The 22,289-nt window shown below is 31.7% G+C and overlaps 1 protein-coding gene across 22 annotated transcripts in view; it reads right to left on the bottom strand.

Annotated features, from left to right (window-relative positions):
- LOC126777145 (microtubule-actin cross-linking factor 1) overlaps positions 1-22,289 on the bottom strand; it is a 266,118-nt gene that overhangs the window by 103,869 nt on the left and 139,960 nt on the right. For 12 of the 22 annotated variants that reach the window (XM_050500033.1, XM_050500042.1, XM_050500047.1 and 9 more), the window contains exons 1-2: positions 19,932-20,007; positions 14,564-15,255 (exon numbers count right to left, since the gene is read on the bottom strand). The exons of 7 other annotated variants lie outside the window; for them this stretch is intronic. In XM_050500033.1, the coding sequence (XP_050355990.1) occupies positions 14,564-15,190 (627 nt within the window). In that variant the 5' untranslated portion in view covers positions 15,191-15,255; positions 19,932-20,007. Of the gene's footprint in view, positions 1-14,563; positions 15,256-19,920; positions 20,023-22,289 lie in introns of those variants that run through there. 3 more of the 22 variants (XM_050500034.1, XM_050500036.1, XM_050500041.1) reach the window with 3 other exon arrangements.

Here is a 22,289-nt window from a genome sequence, read left to right as displayed (position 1 = left end):
TAGGTTTTATGACACTGTATAGTTTTTTTTACCCCCTGTATATAATTACGTGTAAGTCGCGATAGACTATTTTAAAGCATAGATTAACAAAAAACTACTGCAAAATTTTAACGACGTTTTTTTTATACATATGGAATTTAACGGAAAAAAGCTACGTATTTAATGACGTATTATTAAAAGTAAGTTACATTGTAATCCAACCTATAATCATCGTTACAAAATAGTATCAATTGTTTTCTTGCGACTACACGAAGCGTCGAGACGAAACGAGAACAGATAAATTTGCATTTAAATAAACGCGTATTCCAAATACGTAGAGGTCAAAATCCTTTAAGTTGCTCGCGGATAAAGAATTGCAAGCTGCGGTTATAAAATGAAAAAAGAAAACCGCGAACAATACGTCTTTCGACTGTGAAATATTGATCGGCCATCACTTTGAAGGTTCTCATTCTATTAGTTCTTGTATGGTAATCTATTAATCTTAATAGATTCAATTAGGGCTGTAAACTAGAAAAAAAAAAACTAAAATACAAAAAAGGTTAAATACTTCAAAATAACATTAGTTATTGCATTGTAATCCGCTAATCTTAACATGAATAGGGCTCTCAACTTTTGGAAAAATAGAACAAAATAAAAATATAATAATATAAATTTAAAATGTACTCTATATTTAAAAGAATGTTATCGAGGCGAAATCTATATGCCAAAACAGTTTAAATTTCCGTTTTATCCAATCTATTTGTCAAAACTCCACGGCTAAGTACAGTAACAATACGGAACAAGTAAGAAGTCCACAAATGTATTCATCAAACAGTGACTAAGCAAAAGCTTGAACCAGACAGCCCTAATCTCGATTACTCTGTTAAATGAGAGTAGACAAATAGAATATAGAAATCTTTTCTCATTTATCGGTTCTACAAATAATTTCATAGGCACAATATTAAGATGACGATGCCTTTTATACCTTATACAAATAAATTATTATTTTAATATTTAGTATATTATGTACAATTCCTTTTCATATATATTTGAATTTAGAACACTTATTAGAAATTTTAACTAATAATGTCATATTATATGTCATCGATGAATAAATTATGTGTTACCAGAGTGAAGTTGACGTTGAGTTGCTACAAGGTCCTTTTTTTGTAGCTGTAAATTGACAATATAGCCAAACATTTTATCATCATCGTTTAATAAATGTTAGTCTATACCGAGAAATATAGTCGCGTTTTTCATTTGTAACCTACATAGCTACTCCGGCGCCACAGCCTTTTAAAAATATCCGTTATAAAGCGACCATTTATAAACTTTTGTATCAGGTAAATCAATCTCCGGTTCAATTTCAAATATCTATATAAGAACTCTTGTTCAATTTTTGTAGGAAACAACAAACAATGAAAAACAGTAACAATTTGTAAAAGTCCCACAGCTGGGCGTCCTCTTCTATTAAGAAGGTATATTAATTATCTATGCATGTACATATGGACACTTCTTGTTTTATTCACGATATTTTCTTTCACTAAGTACGAGATAAAATTAAAAGACAATTTAAGCACAATTTCCATTCATATTCTTTAGTTTAAAATCACGTATCAAATCCACTAGTCTTTCACGTTACAACAAATAATTAAAATAAATTAAACTATATTATAAGAAACAAACACCGCTATATAAATAAACAAAAACTGTACAACGCTTGAAAACTTCAATATAATTTACCATCAAGCGTATATCATATTCAACATGACGTCATGTAGCCTACAAAATTTACATAATGACGTCATACAACTGAAATAAGGTCGGAGAGATTACTTTATGAACGTGTAGTTACAGTTGAATTGTTTTTCAAATTAAAGAAAAGCGGTATTCGTTTGTATGCACAATATAAAGTAACATTTTTCTTTATTTAAAGTGCTTGGTCACACAAATGTCTATGACGCTCTTTATGTCTTCCTTAACCAGAAAACTGTGCTTGAGACGTAAAAAGTAAAAACTTTATCACCTGCAAAACTCACACGAATCAGGTTTAAACCGTAATTTGTTGTTTATATTTTCATTAACATTCATCGTCTCGACTCTTAATTTCACACCTAAAGAGGCGAAAAAACATAAAGAAGCTATGTTACTATTAAAAGTTGGGTTAATAACGCATACATTAATTTACATAATGCGAAAATTTAAATTTATGCAACAAAATTTTAACTGTTTTAGTAACTAGATTTAGACTACTGATCCTTAGCTCCTGGCCTCAAAACAGGGGCCAGGCTTAGTTTTTTTCTATCAAGGACTCAAGGTGAGCCTCAGTTTAGAAAATTGACATAGCTCAATAAGCAATTTCTCGTTCCGGTCATACCGGACTGTCTTATCCAACTATGATATCTGCTATGCAGATATCTCGTCTTTAAGAATATTTTAATTCGTTTTAATTAATTAATTTATATGCTAAGCAAATTAAACATCATCATTATATCGTTATATTAAAAATTTGCAAAAAAAAAAATGGAATCTGAGTAATATTCCTTGACCCTAAACAACGAATAATATTTTCAGTCAAGCAAATGAAAAATAAACATGTCCATTTATAAATAAAACGTTATCAGATGAGATACTGATAAAATGAACAATCGTTCGTTCCCGTTCTCACTTTGCAATCTTAATATAATCTTCTCTTACATTTTATGTTTTTAATTAGAATTGAAACGAATCTTAGAAAGCTTTTATGTGACAGTGACAAAGATTCACATTTAAACAGCACTTTCATCAGACGAGGTCAGATAACGACGAGTCGGTAACTTTTCTCATTCGTTCCTTCACTCATTCAAAACTGATCCATAAAGGAATTAGAGGAAGGAAAGAGAGAGCCTAGTGGAACACGTTTAGTTTAAACGAAGATCGAGGGACCAAGAAAAATCACCAATAAGTTTTCATGTAATTTGCTCTTGTAGTTCATCTCGTATAATTGCATAGAAGAATGTATATAAGTATTATTATATAATAGAAAATTTACATATCGACGTGTCACGTGGTCATCAATCGATTTTACCAGTTTTACGCGAATAGAATGATTGATTTATTGGTATAGCGTCTTTTGTTTACATTCAGAACTATTTAAGCTACTTTCCGCCCGCGGTTTCAATCTCGCGTTAGGTTGGTGGGAGGAACAGACGTTACCTATAGAAAAGTAGCGTATGTCCTTCATCGTGCTTTTTACTAAGTTTCATTAAAAAATAATTCAGTAGTTTAGCCGGGATAGCGCAACAGGCAAACAGATAGGGTTACTTTCGAATTTACATTAAATATAGAAGTAAAACCTTAAAAGGAATTATGAAGAAAGTAAACAGTTTAAGTCCTAACAAATCACTTGTACAGAGCAGTTTATTCAAAGGGCGTGATCACGAGAAGACTCATTAGGTCGTGTCGAGACTGTTATCGGATCACGAATGGAGCTCACGAAAGGAAGACACGATCCTAATAATTTTACCCTATATTTATTTATACTCCAATATTTCATGGATTCGATTGCGGAGAGAGTGATTCAAAATTTCATACTACAAGACGAGCGTTAGTTATTAATTATTGTTATCATATTTATCTGATTCAAAAAGAGAGTAACTTAGGATATGGTCAGAGATACATGGATAATTTACGAGGGTTGTATAACAATGAAACGAAAAATGAAATATAGAACTGTTTCACAGTAATCGGTCGAAACGACGAAATCACGACTGATCTTAGAGTAGGAGTTGAATTATAATCTTCATATTTCATCGATAGCGAGGAGAATTCTGACGATGAAGTCATCGAAAATATTGACATCATGGTATTTGATCATTGAGGTCATTAACAGGCTTCAAAGTTAGACCGTCATACAAATATTTTATTACCGATGAGATTATATACGCAACTTTATACATAAAGTAAAAAGGTTTTCTAAAGTTTTAATTAGAAGATGGGCACCAGTTTCTGGACGTTGGCAATTTAAGAAAGATAACTACATCTAAATGTATATATCATATACTGTGTAATTATATTAGCTCAATTAATATGTCGCTGTTGGTACTAGAATAAGCTTACGTGTAACGGCGATTACTTACAACGAAAAACAATTATTTAGGTATGACATAAAATGAACGTTTTTATAATAAAGTTGAATCGTAGTCAAGGCACTATTAACTGTTCACAATTAACCGGTTCAACGGAAGCGATTGACGATTTCTACGGAAGCTGTCAATCGTCTGAATTAAAGCGTTAGGCCTACCGTTAACGTTTAATATTATAGATTGATATATTTGTATTTATTTTTAATCCGACTTACCAAATTGTCGAATAAACAAATTTATCCCAAATAGCTGTGCTTGCTGTGCTTGCCGTGGGTAGTAAATGTACACCGCGTACCTGTTTTTTCTTTTTTATATAATAAGTTTTTATTTAACTTAAAATGTTTGTTTGTTCAATTATTGCAAGTTGAATTAGAATAACTTTTTATTAGTCTTGTCTATGTTCTATTCATGTCTGATTGAAATGCCCTTGTATGGCTCCAATATAGTGAAGCACTGATTGGGAAGGCACTTGCCCCAAAGACTTTCGGGCTTTCCTACTTTAGGGGTCATAATTTCAATGAATTTTCTTATATTAAGTTTTATTAAATAATATATTATCTCATTTATAAAATAATGTGTGAAGCAAAAAAAATGCATTTTTTACCGCTACACGCGCTTAAATCAGACGTTACTTCTAGGAAATTAAAAGCCTTGCAGTTGCGTTGCGTTGCTAACATTTCTGAGAACGTAAAGATTTTGCTAACATTCCAAGGAGTTCACTTTGGATACCGTAAAAGGGAATGTAACGGTATGACGTTGGGACATAGAGAATGTACTTTATTATCCCATTATGAAATCTAGGGGATTAACATTTAACCGACTTGCTTGTACTTAGAAAGGAATTTCAAATTTTGACAAATGAGAATACATATTCGTAGGCAATGACATCATCATAAATCTGATATGACGGTCGGCATTACCTTTGCAGAATTTATTATTTACATCTGCTTAAGTAATCGTATTTTTGGTAGATTAAAATTATAAGATATTTAATGTCGTTGCTAAACATAATTAAATGTTTATTTCTGGTAGAATTTTAAAGTAAATTGTTGGTAGTAATCTTAGGTAACACTAAACATAAATACTTACTAATTATATGTTATAGGGGTGAGTAAGGAACATAACAACTTAGTTTCTAAGGTTAGTGACTCGTTGGTGACGTAAGGAATGTTTTATATTTCTTACAATGTCAATGGGCGGTAGTAACAACTTGCACTTACCATCAGGTGGCCCATCTGCCCATCCACCTACCTATATATATTTTTAAAAAAGAAGCAAAACTAATTTACTAGTTTTTAACCCATCTTAAAGTATGTACAGAATCCATCTGATCTGCAAATCGATACAATGTTAAATGTATCGAATTATATTGTGGTATAAAATATGAATTCACCATGAGATAGTTTTGACCCAGAAAGTCCAAATTTATATCCCATAAAATACATTTCTACTATTTCTTTAGTAAAAACCGTAATTTACAACATCTTTATTAAGCTGTTATAATAAAACAAAACAATCAAATGTCGGCTTTATTGTCAAACACATTTGAATGATTATAAGTCAAATTTCTTTGAACAAGTTAGTATTCAGAATATAACCAATAATTTATTCTTTAGCGAATTCTTATGCAAAACTAAACAGTAAAAACGGAAAATAGATATTTTATGACGATGACATCAACGCTCGAGAAAAAACATTTCTTTGGGCCAACATTCAGAATTACTGTAAAGTTTAAATATTAAAAATCTGAATCAAAAAAAACATTTATTCTGATGTATAAATTAAACTGCATAATATTTCGTAAATTCGTTACCTGATGGTCTGAAACAAAATCAGCTAGAAAGGGCTTTTCTTATTGGCTAACTAGTTTTTTTTAAATAGATTCTCCTCTAAAACTTGCAACGAACGTCCTACACCAAATTAAACCACTCTTGGTTTAAGTATTGAACCAAACGTTCTACAATAAATTCAAAACTAAAAACTACTTGGTTGATAACTTAGTTGGTAACGCTTCAACCGCGACTAAAGTTTCAAGTCCGGCTCTGTTAGACGTCCACACATGCAGGTAGGTTTGTTTCCTAACAGTGTTTTTAAAAGGAGTATGCAAATCGCTGCGCGTTGATATGTCATTAGTGAGACAGTTATTCTTTTATATATATAGATTATTTATCTACCGCGTTACGCGACGTAGTTCTTTCTCAGTTACAAATATATCAGTAAAATAAGATCTTTAGCAAGTGAATATCGTATATCATCTCACTTTCTAGATTGGAGTGCCCTTTGCTTTCACCCTCGACGAAGTTAATAGGATGGAACACTTTCGATAGCCGGTTCAAGTACATAACGAATGTTTAGTATCAGCGATCTATACAATATCTTATTTTGAACAAACATTCGAGATGAAAATAAATTTTAAACAAATTGTCTGTTTCGATATTTTAAATTATATCAGTATCTATGACATGTTTATATTTATCGTATCAGCTTATTTAATGGGAAAGTTTTTAATGATTAATTTATAATTATATTTGTTATACAATTACACAACACAATCGTACTAATATTATAAACACGAAAGTTTGTTAAGATGGATAGACCATTGTTCCTTTTTTACGCAAAAAATACTAAACGGATTTAAACGAATTTGGACGAGAGATATGTAGCTTATACCTAAACTTAACACATAGGCTACCTAACATCTACCTCCTCCCCTAAAATTCAGGCGTAGCCGCGAGAGGATGCCTGTGCTATATAAAATCACGCTACGATTTACAGAGACAGAGCAATAACCCTTAACGCTGGTAAAACCGAGCAGAGCAGTTAGTAATATATCATCAAAATATGACATGAAATTTGAAATTGATAACGCTGAGGTGAAAGTAAAAGATAAATCACATTTAAATTTAAAATGGTATTTAAAATATGACGTACGTAGTCCCTAAACTCATATACCGCACAAGTCACCTCTTAACGCACGGCTGAGCGCGTCGCTCTGCGCTGGCGCACCTGTTCGTGTTTCCTGTCTGCCATCTTGAACCGCAGGTTCCATAGCGTATCCTTTTATGATTATATTTCAATTACTCGCAATATTCTTAATACGTATTATATACATATTTTAATTATGTATTTATATGTTTTCAATTTTTTTTAAAAGTGTATCTTTAGAATCAGATTGTAATTTTATTTAAGGGTCTTTAAATATTGTGATATATTGAACGGAAACTGAATAACATCAACGCAAACATAGAAAAAAAAACAAATTTAATCCAATTATTTCAACTATAAGTAAATAAGAAAGAAGTTACCAAAAAAGAACAAAGCTAGTCCGTAACGGTGCTAAAGCGATATTTCAAAGACGTGCGAAATTTTGGCAATCGCGTTCGACGGCGCACATCTCCGGTTTCTCCGAACCGAGTGATTTATGACTCGCTACTGGCGATGCAATTACGATTACCGGGAGCCGGATATTATATGATACTAAAAATTTTACTTCCCACAAATCAACGACAACAAACACAACAAACTATATCACGTTTCTCGTTAATTAGTAAAAATTCTAATGGAACAAACTTATTACCATCGAATAAACGACGACGAAGTTAGTAACAAAAACTTATATTATTTAATGCATTTTACTATAGTAGATTTATTGATACCATCCAAAGACAGAGCGGATGTAATAGAATTGAAAAACAAATTAACCAGTTTAAGCAACGATCCTCGTAAAATAACATTTATAAAACTGTTTTGCAGTTCACGAAACTGGCACAAAGCCTTCGAAAAGGCAATTCATTTGCCTAGAATAAAATGCAGAAACAAAGATTTCCTTTATCCGGAACCGGTCGTGACGCATTAGCTCCGTCACTGGACCATGATACGACCGATTTTAAATTAATATTTTTTCATATTAATGGTCTTCTCCTACAGTCTACTAATTTTTAATTTAAATTTAATGACTATCGCCTTTATCTATAAATGTCGTTTAGTGGATGATTAGTCAACAATGTACTGTATTATTATTTTTTACATTCTCAAATCAATGATAGAAAGAGAAAAAAACATTTTTTAACGAAACATATGAACAGCGTTTAAGCGAGGCCATATATATATAGTTAAACTTGGAGATTTCGTTTCCATGAGTAAATAATCGTAATTATATACAGTTTAACAGAAACATTCCTAACTGTATCCTTTTTATCATTGAATGATACAATGCACAGAATTTTCACACTAATTATTACACATCGCATTGAAGCGTGAGATCAGCTAGCCACATGCTATTTGCATGCTTCGTTGTTAATATTTAAAACTCCTATTTTAATAAACCTTTGAAATCCAGTTTGAAATCCTCTGTAATCCGAATATAGTAAATTTATTTACCTACCACTTAGTACCTCAATCGATTTATAAAAATACTTAGTAATTAATTTTGTTTAATGTTAATAATTATAAATACATGTATTTCATCCTTTATCTTTAATTAGTAACAACCATTTTAAGTTCCTATTGACCTTCAAATATAATAACAAAATCAAGTCCAAGCTAAATTACTGCTTATTTGATTCGCACAGGATATTACAGCTATTATAAATACTCATTAAAACTGGCACGTTAAGTCAGAGTCGTCCCAATATCTATACGTATTTAAAACATATCCATTTTATTGTGAAAATTGATGAATGAACTTAAAAACTAGTTAAATAATTCAAATGAACTAACGCACTCTTATAGACGTCATAACAATTACTTAGATATTGTTCCTGACAATGTTAAGACAAGGCGTGATGGTCCCCCCCCCCCACATAACCCGGGTTCTGAAGGTTTCCACGTCGTGAAAAAAAACAGGCGTAATTGTCCCTAGTTAATAGTTGATTAGTAGCGCAGTTCCAATATTTAAATATTTATATTATTTTTACTTGTAATCAACTGCATTACAGAAATGGTTGTACAGTTATTACTCATTACTAAAGTAAGGCCAAACATAAGGATAAACAATGCTTTTGGGCTGCTTGCCGTCGAATGTCCTTTTTGCTATTTTAAATAATATCAACTTAGAAGATACAAAATGTTATCAGTTGGTGCATGTCAGAATATCGGCATATCTGAAGATCAGTTGAGCAAGCAAATTGCTGTATGGAATGTCGTCTCGCTATGCATGTTATTAATTACGTGAAATTTCAATCACGTCCATTACATACTATTATGCAAATTACGATGACTTTTTGATCATTGATAACGGCTTTATGTGTTACTGATTCGTTGATTTATATCATTAAAATTTATTATATATTTAAAATTGATGCATTATTTTAAGTTCATTTAACTTGGAAGTATAATTTTGAATTAAAAAGCATGTTAGGCGTTCTTGAAATTTGCCAAATGGTGACAATTATACATCGAAATATGAGGTACACTTCAAGTGGATTCTGGTAAAAGACAAATTTACATCGAATAAAAATAGTAAAACAAAACACGCTTATTTTACAGAGTGACTATGATGGAATTCAATTCACTCAGTTTCCTGTATCAAATATCCAATATTGATATAATAGATTAAAACTACTTTTAATTGAAGAATTTCTTTTTATATATTTTTGCTTTAAAATATTTTTGTATCAATTTTAAACAAAAATTATAACATAATATTAATATTATGAATCTTAACCGATGATAGTGGGTTCAAACCCACTGAATTTTCATGTTTCAATTTGGTTTGTAATTCATCTCATGCTTGACGGTGAAGGAAAACATCGTGAGGAAACCTACATGTGTCTGATTACATTGAAATTCTGGCACATGTGTATTCTACCAAACCGCATTGGAGCAGCGTGGTGGAATAAACTCCAAACCTTCTCCTCAAAAGGGAGAGGAGGCCTTAGCCCAGCAGTGGGACATTAACAGACCGTTACTCTTTTATATAAATAAATACTCTTTGGACGCATTTAGCTTATACATAATCTATAATGGCAGTAATATTTCCATTGTCCTGTCGAGAGTCTACATCGAGTTCAGTCGACATTATTCGAACTATTTTAAGATTTGAACTTTAACGTCTCGAGAATGCCACATCGTCGTTTGTTGTTGACTTATCTATTCCAGATCTTTCTTTTGCAATATTATTTTTAGTTAGGATATAATACATACATATTTGAAACTGTTAAAAATATTCAAAATTAAAATTAATATTTACTTTGACCTTTCCTTGAAGATCTAATCGGTTTAAAATTGCTCATGCATTTAAAATATGATTCTTAATATTGCATACAGGAATCATTACAGGAACAACGATACATGAATATCACTATGTTTAAGTATTTACTGTAAGGTCATATTAAATTAGTTTTTCTTCAATCTTATAAAATAAGTTCCGAAAGTACTAGGCGATAAAGTTAAAGATAACAATACAGGAAGTTATGTAGACGTCGGACTACGATTTGAATTTTTAATTTTCGAACGATTGATTCTCGTCTTTTCATATGCATGTAATGTATTTGTTCTTAAAATGAATGAGAAATGTAAAACGACTGATGAACGAACCGTTAAAAAATATATCTAATTGTGTTAAAAAAAACATGTCACAAAAAATAACCACAGTAGCATACTGGTCACTGAGAAAAATAAAATAAAAAAAGATATTTTGTTCACAATTGATCAAAACCTAATAAACAAAGAGATTTGACCTGGGTAATGATTAAACTAAATCGATTCATAGTTAAAACTATTCCGAATTTGAACATTATTTGTCTTATAGAATAAGACCTAAGGTGTTTACATATGATAGATTTGTAGTAGGTAATATAACAGACCGCACCTATCTACCGCACACGAATCATTTTGCAACAAACGCTTTAGGCTTACCTCTATATAAAATGGTTTCATCAACAAGTTTCTATATTATATTGGACATTACCACAAGGATGACCTACGGTTGTGACACAAGCACACAAATCAATTTGTAAGAACGGTAATGCACGGAGCGTGTTCTATCCATTTTAGTAATACATCGTTACAAATCGACAATGCGTCTGATTTTAAATGACGGTATTGTATTTCGTTCCTTTATCTTCAGCTAAATGAACATCTGGTTTTGTTGTTATAGCAAAGAATAATTTAATTTTAATATAACCAAGTTGATTGATAACACGCGCAATCACAATAGCATTCAGACTTACAGTCAAGGATGATCAGATTAAAAATGAGAAACTAATAAAATAATAATAAAAATTGTTATTCGTTTAAAGCTTCACAATTCGATTAAATAAATAACACCTACATAATACAGCACTGTGGAAAAAATATCCTTTTGTAATAAATATAAAGAGAAGGGCACGAAACCACGTGTAGTACAAGAATCCACTAGTCCACTACGGTTAGGATGATATACATAAGTATTTCGGCAACTATGAGTTTTCTTATATTTTTTTATTCAAGGGTAAATAAAAAGGACTTGGTAATACTTGCTTGGTACTAAATATGCAACCTTAGGTGAAGGATGGTTATTAAATTATTAATTATTTATTAAATAATATAATATACTCAATCACCCTATTTTATAATTAATAATTAGTCACTAAAAATACCTCATTTTTCATAATTATATACTAGCAAAAATCACAGTATTTAATGTACATAATATATGTAAAAGTCGGTGGTGATCAACATTTATTTGGCGTACTTGATATAATTACTACTGTAACACGACCATCGCATACGCACTATATAGCCTCTCAACGACACATCATTGAGACGACGCTGAACCCTAACGGGGATGTTGCTAAGCATATTGATAAATTACCCGATGTAAATCTTCATTTTACATTATTTTTTTCTATGGTGACTCTACTTTATAAAACGAAGGTCTTCTATAATTTTCAAGTTTACGTCTGACAATTTATGCCTTATACTTTTAGATGTACGTTGATACGCAGTTAGTCAGGAGATTGGCATGCTAATAGTCAGTCAGTGACGAGATTCTCTGTTAAAACTTACACATCATCACGATCATCCATAATTGGCTATCGAAAAAACGTTTAAAGAAAGAGTAAAGTTTAATATATTCTACATAGTTTATTCTAGAAGCTATTATGTTTTATTTTTATATACCTATGTATTCTACCAACCCGCATTGGAGCAGCATGGTGGAATAAGCTCCAAACCTTCACCTCAAAAAAGGAGAGGAGGCCTTAGCCATGTTACTTTACTTTACATTGATATATGTAGATTTAACATCAAGGAAATATCTAAGTATAGGTACTTATACATTTTCTAGGTAAAGTTAAAACAAAATGGTATTCAATACGGCGCGTGTTGTAGAATTAGATGCATCGTATACTATATTTCAATGCAAATGACATTACCAAGTAAATGATTGAGGTATGACGTCACCTATGTTTTTTATAGATAGAACTTTACGTCATTCGAGGACCACACGAATGAATATGAATCAGTACTCAATATTAAATATATAAAATACCTAATATTTACAAACATTAATTTAAATAATACATTACTCCTAATCAAAAAAACTGTATCAAATGTTCGTCGTTAACATTAAAATAAATAAGTTTTAAAAAAAAAACTTTACATTTACTCTTATAAACCATGGGAAGGATATGACCTACATTCACACATACACTTTCTTAGTTACATTTGGTAGTTAAACAATGTAATATATAAGTATTTCAGCCTGATGAAGATGTATTGCTAAAATTGACAAATGAAAAAGTAGTTTTTCTGTATATCCCATTGTTTTATTTTTACTGATGATCCTTAAATACAAATAAATCAATCTAACCATGGATGTTTTCATTACCACTGTCATTATATATAAAATATATATAAATAAATTACAGAAGAAACAATTGCAATCAACTTTTATGACGTCAATTAATTATAAAAGGCAAAACGTTTTAGAACTTTAAACATTAAAAAATATTCAATAAAAAAAAAATCTCGCTAAGCGATAAATTAAATTCTATATATGAAGTACTCAACCAGATTTAGCTCTTGCATCTCGTAGGCGGTGATACACAGCTGCCATACACAGCAGCCCGTACTCGGACGCAATTCACTTTGAGATCGAGTTAAGTCTTACGTACCTATCATTTCAAGTGTATTTAAATTCTAACTCATACTCAACCGGAGTCGTAATTGAAACGATCGTCTTTTAATACGATTGGTATGCAAAGCTAAATGTACACTTATTACTTGAGAGAACTTAAGGATTTACCTACGGTGAATTGAAAGTGTATATATATATATATATATAAGTACGTTTTCGGTGCGATACATATATAATATCAAAAACGTAAATTAATGGAAATTTATGTGGTTTAAGTGATTGAATAAACCACGTTTCTACGATGTGGGTTGGTGGATACGTGTGAGCACGAAACATATAATAAATATCAATTAAACAAATAAAAATTCGCTTAAGATTCACGTCTCTTATTCTATACACTGGGCTTTCAAAGAAGCATATGAATATATGTATTTATTTGCTAAATACATGTCACTATGAACGGGTCGATGAGATGACTCTACGTCACGAAACGAAGTTTCTTCTAAATTATAAGTTCATCTTTTTTATCATACCCTAGGCTTTTTTTATAGAATAGGAAGGCGGACGAGCATATGGGCCACCTGATGGTAAGTCGTCACCAACGCCCATAGACATTGGCATTGTAAGAAATGTTAACTAACCATCGCTAGATGTTATGTCCCTTGTGCCTGTAATTACACTGAGCCAGTGTAATTACAGGCACAATCACACTTATCCTTCAAACCAGAACACAACAATACCAAATACTGCTGTTTTGCGGTAGAATATCTGATGAGTGGGTGATACCTACCCAGACGAGCTTGCACAAAGCTCTACCACCAGTAGAGTACCACTTTCGTGTTGTTTGTTAATATAATCAGACGATTAGGGCATTTGGGAGAAATAGACAAACCTAAAAGAATGATAATGAGATATAGTGTCGGTACACGTTTTGTACTAGCTGAGTTCGAAATTCTAAAATATTTTTTTACGTTTAGGTAGTAGAATTATGACCATGGATGGAACATAATGTCAAAGGTAATGTAAATAAACAATAACATAAGCACATGATACAGGGTACCGCTATGTTAATATACAGTTTTATGACTTTGTCGAATTTAAATTTTGCTCAGAAAATTATGATGTACACGAAAACAACCTTTTCTATTAACAGAACTCTATTCTTGATTGTTACAAAAAAATAAAATATCAAACGCTTGTGCATACTATAATCAGAATAAATTTATAGTATTTGTGTATACCGTATGTATGATATTGGGGAAACCCTGATGTATTTACACCGTGCAAGTTGGCTAGCGTTAAAGCCAAGATGAAGCCATTACAACTCAAACATTCTTGCATTAATCATAGAGAAATATTAACGTTAAATTTGTTTACTTTATACATGATTAACTTTTACCTTCACCTTTCTCGGAAGCGTCGTTTCCGTTTCGACATGTCTGTAGCGTTCAGCGGATCTGTGAACCTCCCTGCCTCTAACATCCTCCAGGGACGCTTTCTCCTCACCGCGGGTCAACGTAGTTACTTTCCTGACAATCCTGGTGGTAATGCGTCGCTGCCCGCTGTCGTCTTTCTTCGAGATCTTCGTCGACTCCAACGAGGAGCCCAGGACCTCGGTCGACAAGCGCTTGTTCGTATGAATCGCCTGTAGTTCCGAAACACCCCTCCCGCCGGCTGATAACGGTACAGCTAATGCACTTTCACCGTCGTACTCGAAATGTGTCTGATTACCGTCGTGTACTATCCGTCCATTGTAACCTTCTTCCCTGTACGATCCAGAGCGATAGCTCGACCTCTCGAATCCGGGATAGTTACCATCGAATACAGTTTCGTGTCTCGTCAGACTTTCCCTCAAACTTCTTGGCACAGAAGCCAGGTTAAGACTGGTCGTTATGGGGGATCCTACCGGCGATGGGGACGGTTTCTTCAAGCTTGACTTCAACGGTTTCGTATCATCACTTTCGAGTGTCCCTTGAACGAAGAGGCGCTTACTGCTGCCTTCTTTAACGAATCTATACATCGACATTCTCGATTCGTTACTCTCAGTCCTCCACGGGCCGGTATAACATAATACTGATCGGGCTTGACGCGCTGCGGTATTATTTCCAACTTATTACGGATTCGATACGCGCACAACTTGCTACACCGTTATGTGACAATACTCGGTAATAGATTACTTCAAAGGATCGGGTGATGAGTGGGAAATTGTTGATATTGACTATATTTAGAAACGTATAAATTGAATGACTTCTGGTTTAGCAGTGACACGCGTCAAAGGAATCTATTACTATTAATATTATGGTTGTTAGTTCATGACTTAACATGGTAAAAACAAATTAAACGACCGCTTAAGGAAATTCACTCTTAGCTAGTTAATAATACTATATTAAAAATAGTATTAAACATGAAACGAGCTTGTACTTATAATCATGCGATGCAGAATTAATTAAATGGGCAAAGAAAGTGAATGTGAATTTAGCGCTCGTAGAGTTTTAAACAGGCTTCGGATTAGCCAAGTTTCCTCGCCATATTTGTATTCCAACAAATATGGAGAGACTCTTCCGGCGGACGCCGGCGTCGCTAAACAATAAGGAAACTGATTTCGTGACGCCTTTAGAACAAACGATTTTTTATATATTGTTTTAGATATTTTATTGAGGATACAGGATTTTCGTAATGTCCATAACATGACCAGCAGGGCAGGGTTTTAAAGAAAACAATATAACAAAGAACACTTAGTTTAAAACAAACCAAAAAATCATATAATAATAGTAGTTACATATAACACGTAAAAATTTACGAACTGTACATTATTTTTTATTTAAAATGCAAAGAATCAATGAAATTAAGCTCTACGAGTTTATTTGTAATGGACATACATGCGAAGGATTTCATTCAGCGATTTCACAAACATGTAAACCTTGACTTAGGAGCTTACGTAAGCGATATTATATAAATCTCTGATAAATAATTGAATCCGCCGAAAATCGATGATGTTAATTTTTTTTTTAATTTCAATAAAGAAGAATACATAAATTAAAACTTATACAAAAATACGATGATTGTTGGTTGGTTAATTGCCAATATGTGCCTTGGCATGTTTTTATAGGTTTGTCCCTTAATATTAACTTGATAATCCTTTAAGCCGTATGTAGCCGAGACCTTATGGATTAAATAAGATATTTGTTCATAAAAAACTACAAATATCAGTTATATCCAAACGTTGAAATGTTAGTTTATTCCACATCTGTTTTTATTTTTTTTATTTTTCGACTATGATTGTTACTTAATTAGATATATATAGTTCAAATCAGTTTAATCTCGCTCTGAAATATTTAGATTCACTAATCTCTATAGAATGTCAAATGGAAAAGGACGCTAACGACAGTTCAGACCTCGCTCCACGACCTAAGCTGACTCATGACGTAATCTAACAAAAGCTAATGAATAAAATCAAGGATATTTTAAAAAAATAACAATTCGAAGCAATTATGTAATTAACAAATTGTTTTTCTTTAAAAAGTTATACAACAATATAACTTTTATATCATCGTATTTTGTCTATATATCATGGGCTTCTACCAAAAATGGGGTTTTAGCAGGTAATTTTGAATATATACTTAGATATTTGAAATTGCAATCAATTTATATTTTCATCCGGTTTTGAACAGCCAAATCTATTTGGATATTTTGGAAACAAATTTTACCATTTTTAATAATAATTCCTTTTACCAAAACGATCTCTTGCGTTTGTGTGCGTTACCACACCTGTGATATTAAAAAGGTAGAATTGTACGTAACAATTATTGTCTGTATTCTATTCGAATTGCATTATTAAAAATCAATATTCACAAAACGCACTACATATTTAATAACATCATATGGTGTGTAAAATTCAATTTTATTTAAATGTGGGTGTCAACAGTGGATACCGACATTTTTGCGGGGGATTTTATAATTCTATGGTCGACGCCTACAAGGCTGGACCTTGGAATGCTTTATATGGAGCAGTAAGTGTCGGTTTAATTTTAATGACACAGCATTAAAATTAAGTTGATGTTTGGTAATCGTATAGCGACAAAGATATGAATAATAAATCTATTGAAATTCCAAATTACCAATCACAAATTAATTAACTTTTCTTAATGTCTTACACGATATTTTTTTTCTATGTTTCGCTAAACATTTGAAATGGTGAATGAACCAGTGTCTTCGGGAACGAGGGATATAACATATATTTCCTAAGGACGATAGTGCTTCGACGATGGATAGTTGTCAATGGGCGGTGGTGACAACTAACCATCAGGTGGTACATTTGCCAGTATGCCTAACAATAACGAATTTAAAAAAATAAAGGGATGAATGAAAATGAAAAATCATGCAGCTCCGACATAAAAACCAAAAACGAATTGCCAAATTTAAAAATGAACAACAATGTAGCTCAGTAAACAAAATCGCGAATACCGATCAGTATTGCCTTAAATCTTAAAACGATTACAAAAAAATAAACAAAAGAAAATAACCAGTTGAAAACTGAAATCCATCTGATTAAAACCAGGACAAACATATGCAAATATATATAGGTTTTGGAGCCTCGCGACTCTTTATGTTAAGTTAATCTTTGCCACACTACTGGGCACTTATTATAAAAAAAATATATTAGGTCCGTGCCCAAGGAAACCTTCTAAGTTTAATTACGCAAATTCGTCAATACTCAATAGGATTATTTTTATCGATATAAAATTTCCAGCAATCGCCAAGTGTTATGAATTTTGAAGTTATAAGTTTTTTTTTAACATCAATTAAAATATAATATTATTTGTAATCGTTAATATTTCTTTTAATAATAAATAATTGTTTTGTATGTATATAAATGTACTTAACTGCTACATATACATACAATTCAAAATAATAAACGAAACAAACGAAAATTATATGAATAAATTTTTTTTCAATGTTTATTGTTCTATCTATATATTAACTATTGTCTTTGTCGCAGGTTTGATTCTGAGCCTTTGCATAGACACACACATGGGGTTGCCATACCAGTGCATCCTCCGAATGTCCGGGCGTATATGGCTTTGATTTCAGAATGTATATCTTAAAACTATCAAAACAATGATAGATATGAATAAAATATTTGTTTTTTATTTTTTTATTTGTATTTTATTATATTCATATTAAAAATCTGCATTTATGATTTTCATGGTTTAAAGATCAAAACCCAGCAAGGCATCAAACCAGTTAACCCAGCAAGTAACGCTAAGCGAGAATAGAAATAAGAATTATAACAGCGTAGTGATAAGATATTGTTAAAACATATATTTTTATTTATAAAGTACAGCAACAGCCTGTGAATATCCCACTGCTGGGCTAAGGCCTCCTCCTTTTTGAGGATAGGGTTTGGAGCCTATTCCATCACGCTGCTCCAATGCGGGTTGATGGAATACACATGTGGCAAAATTTTAGTGAAATTAGACACATGCGGGTTTCGCTCACGATGTTTTCCTTCGCCGCAAAGCACGAGATGAATTATAATAACAAATTTTATATATATTGATAATATAATTATTACATGATGATCGTCGAAAAAGTGTGTGTCAACAATTGTATTGTTTTGAGTTTTATCTCAATAGAATCTTCATTCAGAACCGGTAGCTTTAAATCCCGTAAATTAAAAGCTATGGACGATTCAAAAGAGCCTATATGAATAAATATATTTAATTTTAATTAATTTATATTAATCACGCCAGTAATTACAACTTGTAATAAATATTACGCATTTAGGTGCTTCATGTTTATACAGATTTTGACCTTGCTTGTTTTATATACTGTTTGTGTTTTGCTCTTGCTAATCATTAATATTTAACTAATAACGCGACTTGGAATTCCAAATATGAATATTTTCGAATTTAAAATTCGAATTTTATTTATGCATTAAGACCTCCTTTAATGGATTATAACTTTGTATGTACATGAGAATTCCTTTTTTAAATAGTTATCGTGGTAAATGAGTAAAGCTTGTTTTACATGTTAATTAAACCATTCCTATAAAAGTTCCTAACTGATTTATAAAATAACGAACAGACGAACATACAGAAAATAGCTTCTTAATTATAATGACAACTATTGAACTTCGGATTTTTATTAGAATCGTATATTTTATATTAATATGTTAAGTAACGAGAATATAGCAGTTACCGGCCATTCTCAATTTTAATCAAATAAATAATAAAATCACTTATAAAGGCGTTATCGTTCTATTCTGTTATTTACAATTAAGATTTAATGATTTTCAAGAGCTAAGAATTCGAGTAATACAAATAAATAAATATTCGCGCCATTTCATCTTTTCAAGTCGAAATTAAATTATCTTTTTAAAACCAGGAATGCACAAAAAATACAATATTGATAAGATGGAAAGGCCAAGTATGAGTACTTTATTTATAAAATTCACTTTTATCAATCGATAAAATCATTGAATTTAGACAATATAATGCTGTAATATTTTAGGATGTTCATCACTCTTCATTTGACACGTATATTACGTCACTCAAAACAATACACTCCCTTTACGAGTTGAGTAACATTTAAGTAACTAATTAGCGTTTACTTAGTTGCTTAAGTTCGCTAAGCAAAAACAATATCCCACTAAAACCCAAAAGCAACACGACCGTTATTGTCACCGGTATCAGTAAACAATTCGCGTATCGAATCCGTTATTTCACTTTAAAATACATTTAAAAAAACACAGACCACAATAAAACCTTTTTCGAAACGGTTAGTGTGTTAGTTATTCGATTCGTTTTTCGAAATTTGAATTGACGTGCGCGCGCGCTTCGTTCGGACTCTAACAGGTGACTGGCGCGTAGTTGCAGCCTAGCCGCCCGTGACGGCTGTGAAAAAATGTATCGTGGGTTTACGTATGTTTCTCATTCATTATGGGAGCTGAATTCCGTGATAATTGTCATGTTAAATGGACGTTTTTCTTTTGTTTATTATATTAACTCTAGCATTCTTCTTTGTCTTATATCAGACATCCTTTGTTGCCGAATAGCCCGCGTTTGGTACCGTTTAGTTAACTTCCTCTAAGTTTCGATTCGTTTTGACAAATGACATGTCAAAAAATCCTAAATAGCGTTGTCATATATTCAAGTCTATATTTATTTAAGAGTATTTGAAATGTTTTCGGACGGATTTTTTTTTTATTATTGAAGGTAATTCGTTTGTAATTAATGGTATCAGATAGCGTTCAGACTTACTCGGCTACTATTGGGTGAGTAAGCAAAACCAGGAAGGGACGAGAAATAATAGATTAGAGGATACAACGTATCGTTTTCACGCCACGTAAGGTTTCACAAAAAGGTTAACATTTTCACTATTTTACTTATCCGGCACAATTTAGTTAAGACTTATAATTTTCTTTTACATTCAACTAATTTTCGTTAAAAATTTAATAAACATCGGGTCTTGATTGAGATTATATACAAAAAAAGATAATGGAATAGAAAATATAAACCAAAAACAAATTCTGCCTTAACGAAATATTTAATAATAGAACGTATACGATTCATTTTGAAGTTAAATTCTAGAAATACATATAAATAATTAACTTAGTTATAAATCTATTTTGGTGTAAATATAATGTCCGAGTCTTGCAATTCCAGGTTTGTAGAGATCTGTTATGCTGTTCTGTCTGTAAGAACTCTCTTCATTGCTCACCCGTGAAATCTTGTCAACCGACTTATGGTGATATACTATTTTGATGCGTGTATTCTTCAAATGTTATGATTATTATGGTCAAAGTCGCTTATCATTTTCTGAAATTTACGACCGTCTTTTGCGGCGAGTTTCGAGTTTGCTCTTACAGAATAGCCCTAATGTGCTTCATTCCGACCAAGTTAGCCAGTTACGGTTGTCACTTTAATAACATTATTATTAACGTATTAACACAGGCATTAAGTTTTAGGTAAAGAACCCATTAAAAAAATGAGTATTAAAAATTTAAAATAAACAATAGTATCCAATTCATATACGCAAGGTGGCTGGCAGCGGTTGGAGATTGAGAGCTGAAGATCCAGTTCAGTGGCGTGCCATTGTAGTCCCCTATGTCCAGCAGTGGACGAGAAAAGGATAATGATGACGATAATCGAATTCATACAAAATTTGTTGTAGTATTTTTTTTAACTACGCATATTATTATGTACAACTTAGTTTTCGCCCGCGTATGAGGAGAGGGCGGGGTCAGGTGTTCGGTAATAATATAACAAATATAATTATTATTTATCACATTAACTCCTACTCTTGGTCTTGTTTACATTTATAAATTAATTATTATCTTACAAATAGGAACTTTATATCTAACATTGTGTGGGTTATTTAAATGGGTGGACGACATTCCGATCACTTAATTATTTTTTTTGTTTGTAAATAATATTATAACATTAAATAACAAATGTAAAATAACAACATTATAATTGTATAATAAAATAAGTGCATTGATTGTGTATATGATATAGCATGGTGTTTATTTTATTATATATCTATTATTAAAAATCTCAATTGAACGTTATATTAATCTTTTTTTTTCAAAGTTATATACACAAGTTTTGATTACTATATAAAGTGCTTCTAAAGTATATATTCAGAAATATTACATTAATATAATTAAATGTTACTCTTTATATACCAAATACAGCGCAATAACTAAGCGATGACATGAAATCGTTTGTTATAATCAATGTTATGGATTTTTCTCTAATCTAATGAAACGCGTGAACAATATAATTCACAACAAGTACTGCCATCTATTGAACGCCGACGCAAAGCGTTGCCAAGCAAAGCTTAGCGAACATGTATACGAACCATTGCTTGTTATGGTAGAGCGCCATCTAGCGTCATATAGTTGTAACCAAGCAAGCAAGGCTTTTAGCGATATTTCGATAACTGACGACTTACCATAATCGTCTGCTAGAGTTTGCGTGGACAAATAAAATATTTAAATCATTTATTCAACATAATTATAGACGTGACGATATTTATTCACGTCAATTTAATGTAGATTTTATTAAACAGATGGCGCCACTAGTATAGAAATTAAAAATTAAGCTGAAAAATTCTTAACG

This window comes from Nymphalis io, chromosome 22 (assembly GCF_905147045.1).
Source record: "Nymphalis io chromosome 22, ilAglIoxx1.1, whole genome shotgun sequence".
NCBI lineage: Eukaryota > Metazoa > Arthropoda > Insecta > Lepidoptera > Nymphalidae > Nymphalis > Nymphalis io.
This window is presented reverse-complemented; position numbering and strand designations above follow the sequence as displayed.